Source organism: Nanorana parkeri, unplaced genomic scaffold, assembly GCF_000935625.1.
Source record: "Nanorana parkeri isolate BGI_ZX_2015 unplaced genomic scaffold, ASM93562v1 scaffold2587, whole genome shotgun sequence".
Taxonomy (NCBI): Eukaryota; Metazoa; Chordata; class Amphibia; order Anura; family Dicroglossidae; genus Nanorana; species Nanorana parkeri.
Window position 1 is genome coordinate 23157 of NW_017308855.1, and position 7689 is coordinate 30845.

A 7689-nucleotide genomic window follows, 5' to 3' on the forward strand; every position below is an offset into this window, starting at 1 on the left:
CCCCCCCCTGTGCCCAAGGCCCCATAGCGGCTGCCTGGGTCGCTATGGCGATTGTTTGCGCCACTGCAATGATTGCATCTATGTAATTGCCAAATGCTGTTGGTACCGGCCTATATCACTGTGTAGCCAGACAGTGCTGGGCCCCCGTGTGCTTTTGGGCCCTATAGCAGTCATATGTTCTGCTATTGATATGATAGATAGATAGATAGATATGAAGGAGAAACTATGAAATTATGGCTTCCACAAATGCACACCGTATACGATTACAAAGGATGTGTCTCTGACATAGACTGATTGACAGAAGCAAACCAGACGGATAATATACCAATTTCTAGCGGTAAAAAAATTTTTCAGTGTGCAGAGGAAATGTGTTTCGCTTTTCAATACCCGGCAGTTTCTTCTCTCCACATGAGAGGCCATCATCTGGAGGGAACAGCCAGCGGGAATACATAATGGGCCAGACATCGCGGCGAGCGCTACAGCCATCCCCGTCATGCACCGGAGCCCCTTTCAGGTGTCATTTTCACAACAAGAAAGCGTTATTATTCCTTTGCAGCTCGGCGGGGGCCTCACTTTTCACAGACCCGTATATATCATTACAAAGTTAAAAGTGTAGGGGCCCTGCTAAGAGGACAGCCACCCCGCCACAAAGCTTTGGATACCACAAATGTCATCGGAGGAATTTTCAATGAGGGTCTTCCGAGAAGCCATTTGAACTGGGTCAGCAAAGCCTGTGATGGTCTTGTAGGCAGTGCAGGCCTCATGGGAAGGGATATGATTGCCGTCTGCCAGTTAATACACCTTCAGGGCCCATTAACCCATATGAATGCGCCTTATTAACAACTGTTAAATTGTGTTGCCATGCAAGTTAGTGCACTTTGCTTGGCTTCTACCCTACGGTCCCCATATCCTGTGGGACCTCAATGAGGTTTAACGCACTACACAAAGTTCCTGACTTATTTGTGCCCAACGCAGCATACTTTGCTTGGCTTTTACCCTACGGTCCCCATATCCTATGGGACCTCAATGAGGTCTAACGCACAAAAAAAAGTTCCTGACTTAATTTTGGCCAATCCAGCATACTTTACCCCATATGTAGTCACATTTTTGCTTTGTGGTGCCTTAAAGGGTTTAGGTGCCTCGTGTATGGTTTTGAATACATGTTCCACATCAAGGTACTTCCGTCAAGTGTGACCCCTAACTGAAAACGATCTGAGCTCCAAACTTGGGTCATGTATAGCTATGGGTATATTGATAAGAGCCTAACCTGGAGGTAGCCTCATTCTCCTTAAAGGTGCAGCAACACACCAGAAGCTCAGACTCACTCAAGGCATCTCAAGACCACCATTGTCTCATTACCAAACGCTCATGGTAATGCACAAGCACAGATGTGATTGCAGCCTTGGTTTTTGACTGCAAAGAGATTCTCTCACAGATAGGTCACTAGGCATTGAAAAGGCATGAAGAAGCCAAGAGTAACTATTAAAAGGCTTGACGAAGCCAAGGATTTCCATTAAAGGGTATGAAGAAGACAAGACTACCCATTAAAAGGTATAAAGAAGCCTAGACTCTCCATTAAAGGCAGGAAGAAGCCAACATCCCCATTAAAAGGCATGGAGAAGTAAAGACTCCCCATTAAAGAGGCATGAAGAAGCCAAGACTCCCCATTAGGAGGCATGAAAAAGTCATGACTCCCCATTAAAATGTATGAAGAAGCCAAGGCTTTCCATTAAAAGGTATGAAGAAGCCAACACTCCCCATTTAAAGGCATGAAGAAGCCAAGACTCCCCATTTAAAGGCATGAAGAAGCCAAGACTCCCCATTTAAAGGCATGAAGAAGCCAAGACTCCCCATTTATAGGCATGAAGAAGCAAAGACTCCCCATTCAAAGGCATGAAGAAGCCAAGACTCCCCATTTAAAGGCATGAAGAAGACAAGACTCTCCATTAAGAGGCATGAAGAAGCCAAGACTCCCCATTAAGAGGCATGAAGAAGCCAAGACTCCCCATTCAAAAGGCATGAAAAAGCCAAGACTCCCCATTTAAAGGCATGAAGAAGACAAGACTCCCCATTAAAAGGCATGAAGAAGCCAAGACTCCCCATTCAAAGGCATGAAGAAGCCAAGATTTCCCATTAAAAGGCATGAAGAAGCCAAGACTCCCCATTTATAGGCATGAAAAAGCCAAGACTCCCCATTCAAAGGCATGAAGAAGCCAATACTCCCCATTAAAAGGTATGAAGAAGCCAAGACTCCCCATTAAAAGGCATGAAGGAGCCCAGCCTTTCATTTCATGTATTTTTAAGACCACATTCCAGACTTCAGCAGGACCCTTCACCTAGAAGACTGCCAACCTTTGCCTAGTGGCAGCCCTGTCATTTGTTCGTATTTTAATCCGCCATCAGCAATGTCAGGGTTTGATTGGCTCACATTGATCGTGAGGGCTTTTCATTATGTTATCTATTGGATTGTATAAAGTAGATAGGCTTTATCGATTGCTTTTCTCAAGGTGCTCAACAAGGATAAATCAAAATTATTGGTGTCAGACCGTAGTTATATAAATACTGGCGGTTTATCTTGGCCTCCTTCAACCTCTCTCGATGGCGAAAGTTTGACGACGGCTTCGGGGAGAAACTTTGTTTGTGGTTTGGAGGTTGGGGGCCCAACAAGCATTGAGCGAAATTGACTGAAGATCCTAAAAAAGCAGAATTGCGGTATACTGTTGATGTAAAAAATGGTTTTTCCACAATACCTACCTATTGGGGCCAGTGCCGGCCATACACTTGGCAACCATTATCCATTATTGCCAAACGGATGGCCACCTTAAAATGGACCCATTACATTTTTTAATATGGAGTGCATACATGTGACGTTATGTGTCAGTCTAACAATTCCAGGTATTTAATACCTCTCAAGGTGATCAATGCCTTCCTCTGCTTTCCTTTCCAGGATAGTGCCCAATCCTTGTCCAGGCATCATCCAGGATAGGGATCAATGCCTTCATCTGCTTTCCTTTCAAGGATGGTGCACCATCTATGTCCAGGCATCATCCAGGAAAGAGAACAATGCCTTCATCTGCTTTCCTTTCAAGAATGGTGCCCCATCCATGTACAGGCATCATCCAGGAAAGAGATCAATGCCTATATCTGCTTTCCTTTCCAGGATGGTGCCCCATCCATGTACAGGCATCATCCAGGAAAGAGATCAATGCCTTCATCTGCTTTCCTTTCAAGAATGGTGCCCCATCCATGTACAGGCATCATCCAGGAAAGAGATCAATGCCTATATCTGCTTTCCTTTCCAGGATGGTGCCCCATCCATGTACAGGCATCATCCAGGAAAGAGATCAATGCCTTCATCTGCTTTCCTTTCAAGAATGGTGCCCCATCCATGTACAGGCATCATCCAGGAAAGAGATCAATGCCTACATCTGCTTTCCTGTCCAGGATAGTGCCCCATCCATGTACAGGCATCATCCAGGAAAGAGATCAATGCCTTCATCTGCTTTCCTTTCAAGAATGGTGCCCCATCCATGTACAGGCATCATCCAGGAAAGAGATCAATGCCTTCCTCTGCTTTCCTTTCCAAGATGGCACCCCATCCATGTCCAGGCATCATCCAGGAAAGAGATCAATGCCTTCATCTGCTTTCCTTTCCAAGATGGCACCCCATCCATGTCCAGGCATCATCCAGGGTCACCATCTACAGTTACAATGTTGTAGTCTGATCACTGTGGGAGGAGAGACTGAGGCAATACTTCCTCCTACCTGCAGATGATGTCCTAGACATCTGACCAGAGCTAAAGAGCTTTGTTTACTGATAAAAGCCTTCCGAAAAATAATACTGTTGAAGAAATGCATTCATGCAGATTTGTAAAGTTACTGGAAGGTCCACTTTACATGGTGGTGCTGGTTCTGCCACAAAATGGTGGCCTCCCATTAGCCGTCGTCGTGTCCCTAGTACTGATTGATTGCCCCCTTCGGTATCTCCCTGATGTCATCGGCGCGACTGCTCTTATATCCCGCAATATGGCTTCTTATGCTGCCTATAAATGAGCGCGCCTTAACCGGAGCTTCAGCTGGCATTAATCCATCACCGTTCCACCGACAGCCCATCCATCATGTGACATTTTCTGGCGCAAAAGGCTTTCAAGACTTCAATCGTGATGGAAGAGCCTCCTGTGTGCGGGTCGCCATCGGCAGGATGCAGACCAAGAAAACGGCCCCGCGTGAGGAACAGCTCCTACATCCGTCATCCGTTGGGCCCCCTTCGATATGTCCCTCGCCGGCCGAACATTTATTACGCCAGTAATAGCCCGCTTCTCCTCAGATGCACCACCTCAGATAAAAATCACAAGAGCCAGCTCTTCATGAATAAAGATAGTCCTGCGGACGTTCGCCGCAGGATTGCCGAGAACCAGGCCCCCGCCGTGTGCCTGTTGTTTTCATCCCGGCGACGCTTTGTCATATCTCCCCGGTGATTAGATCTGGACACACAGTTCCCGCTTCTTAGTAACGATCCGCATGGAGATAAAAGGAAACGTTTTGAATCATGGCCTCCTTTTTTTTACAAGGTTCCTCGTCCTTTCACGGCGTTACCTTCACCATTCACCATTCACCATTTTTAGATAAAGGAAAACAACATTCGTATGTATAATACAGTCCTTCAGTTTATTCCTACGCGTTATCGCTTTTTGATTTCGCCGACGCCAGGGAAGTCTAAACTTTTAAAAGCATTTGCCGATTAAATAATTAATCTGCAATTAAAAGCAGTTACATTGTACGTAGTTCATTGGCCAAGGATAGAACCGAACTCGCATGTTCTTCTCTACCTCAAAAAAAGTGCAAGTTTCAAAGTTTTATGTCGGGAAAACAGGTCTCGGTGAGAGCACGTGTTGGAACCAGTTGTCCAATGTTTCAGCTACACAACCCAGTGGCCACCACAAGTGTTCCTCAGTGGTGTCATTGATTGGTTAGCTACACTGGCCAACACTGTTGACAAACGCTTCATCTACACAAGGACCACCACAAGTGTTCCTCAGTGGTGTCACTGGTGGGCTACACTGGCCAATACAATTGTCCAATATTTCAGCTACGAAACATAATGTCCACCACAAGTGTTCCTCAGCGGGGTCACTGATTGGTTGGCTACTAGTCAACACAGTTGTCCAATGTTTCAGCTAAACAACCCAATGACCACCACAAGTGTTTCTCAGTGGTGTCACTGAATGGTTGGCTACACTGCCCAACACAGTTGCTCAATGTTTCAGCTATGCAATGCAATGTCCACCACAGCTGTTCATCAGTGGTGTCATTGATTGGTTAGCTACACTGGCCAACACAGCTGTCCAATGTTTCAGATACACAATTCAATGACCACCACAAGTGTTCCTCAGTGGTGTCACTGATTGGTTGGCTACACTAGCAAACACTGTTGTCCAATGCTTCATCTACACAATGACCACCACAACGGTTCCTCAGTGGTATCACTGACTGGTTGGCTACAATGGCCAACAGCTCTCAAAACGACGACCTCCACCTCTTTGCCTTTAGTCTGTTTAGATATTGAGGAACAATCATAAGGGCCGTACAATTAAACACCGATGTACTTTCCCTCCTCAGGACGAGTGCTACAACTATATTAAAGTTCTGGTAATCAAGAATGACCAAACCCTCATCGCCTGCGGCACCAATTCCTTCAACCCGATATGCCGAAACTACAAGGTAAGAGGAATTGTTTGCAATATCTTGCGATTTTCTATTGACCATAGAGACCATGGAGGGGTTGTAGATACGTGCAGAGTGGATTGTTTTCGGTGTCTACCCATTTTGGAGTATAACCCTTGACCCCCAGATCCAGTGAGTCAAGGTATCTATTGCCCGGTAGGTCAATACTAGAGGGAAATGGTCAACAGAAAATTGTAAGATCTTTGAGAAATATCTTCTGGCAAGAAAGTCTGTAGAGATGAGTAGAGCAATTTCGCAGAGAAATGATGGCTTACCAAAATTTTGTGGAAATTAACAATTTTACCATGAAGACTTGCTTGAAGCCACATGATCACGATGTCACAAGGGGATCATTTTTGGGCAAAAGAAAAGGCGCAGTTCAGTTGTAAGTAGGGATGCAACGATACCGATACTTGTATCGGTGCCGATACCGATACTGAGTACTAGTACTCACCCAAATGCTCCGATGCCTAGCCCGATACTTCCTGAATCAGGAAGCCGGGCAGCATGTCATTACACTCTGCCCGGCTTCCTGATTGGACTTGTGACGAGAGAGCATGGAGCCGGCTTCCCGGCCAATCAGAAAGCCCGGGCAGCATGTAATGACGCGCTGCCCGGCTTTCTGATTGACCTGGGAAGCCAGCTGCATGCTCCCTCGTCACCTCATGACGAGGGAGCGTGGAGCCGGCTTCCTGGCCAATCAGGAAGCCGGGCGCCGGGTCATTGCACGGCGCCCGGCATCCATGATTGGCCAGCAAGCCGGCTCCGTGCTTTCTCGTCACAGTGACGAGAAGCATGGGGACGGCTTCCTTGATAATCAGGAAGCCAGGTGGTGAGTCTTACACGCTTCCTGAACAGAACTTCCGGTACTCGGCGAGTACCGGAAAAAAATACCGAATACCGGTATCGGTGCATCCCTAGTTGTAAGCTTCCGTAACCTTCAGGAGTCATGTATAGCCCATTACACCCTTTCAAATCCCCTCAATTCAGCCTTTCACATTGACTCCAATGCATGTCACCAAAATGGCAAAATTTGACCAAAATTTTTATGAAGTGATAAGTCCAATTTCACTCATCCCCCAGACACCGTTATGGGTGAAGGTCACAAATATTGGACTTGGTGAAGAACAGGAAGACATTAGGCTGTCCCGTAGGTTTTTAACGAAATGGTTTTGATGGAACGAAACTCCCGTTTTATCATTCCAGATCAAAACCTTGGAGCAGGAAGGCGAAGAGTTTAACGGCCAAGCGCGGTGCCCCTTTGACGCCAAGCAAACCAACGTGGCCCTCTTTGCAGGTAAGACGGCAAACGTTTTTTTTAAAAGTGGACCTGTCATCAGATATCGCAGTTGCCCCCCAGACATCTGGTTTTCTCTCCGGAAGGACGGAGCCATCTTTGTTCAGGCATCACCCAGGGTCGGCATGTACTTCCTGGACTGATACGCCGGCGTAGGGAGGACGTAATCATGTAGATCCCGATGCCTGCGCAGTTCTTGGCTGTGTTCAAGAATGACTGACGCAGAGCAGCCTCTCTCCTTGTGAATTCACAGGGGGAAGGGGAGACTGGGAGACTGAGGAAATGCTTCCTCCTGCCTACAGCAGACTGATCACTGGGGGGGAGGAGACTGAGGAAATGCTTCCTCCTGCCTGCAGCAGACTGATCACTGGGGGGGAGGAGACTGAGGAAATGCTTCCTCCTGCCTGCAGCAGACTGATCACTGGGGGAGGGGAGACTGGGGAAATGCTTCCTCCTGCCTGCAGCAGACTGATGCTTCATAGAAACCTCGGCAAAGTCACTGGACCGGAGCTCGGCCTTTAATAATAATGCTGCTGCGATATAAAAATACTTTGTCAGACCCGTGAAGGGGGCGAAAGGTCCTCTTTAAACAAGCAGCGCTCAGCGTGCCACCGTGACCCTACCGCGCATCTCCCCAACCTGCAGAATCTGCTGATAATTGTCCTTTA

At 47.0% G+C, this 7689-nt stretch overlaps 1 protein-coding gene across 1 annotated transcript in view; it reads left to right on the forward strand.

Annotated features, from left to right (window-relative positions):
• LOC108801967 (semaphorin-6D-like) overlaps positions 1–7689 on the forward strand; it is a 52213-nt gene that overhangs the window by 7824 nt on the left and 36700 nt on the right. The window contains exons 5-6 of the mRNA XM_018573871.1: positions 5620–5721; positions 6931–7021. Of these exons, the coding sequence (XP_018429373.1) occupies positions 5620–5721; positions 6931–7021 (193 nt within the window). The remainder of the gene's footprint in view (positions 1–5619; positions 5722–6930; positions 7022–7689) is intronic.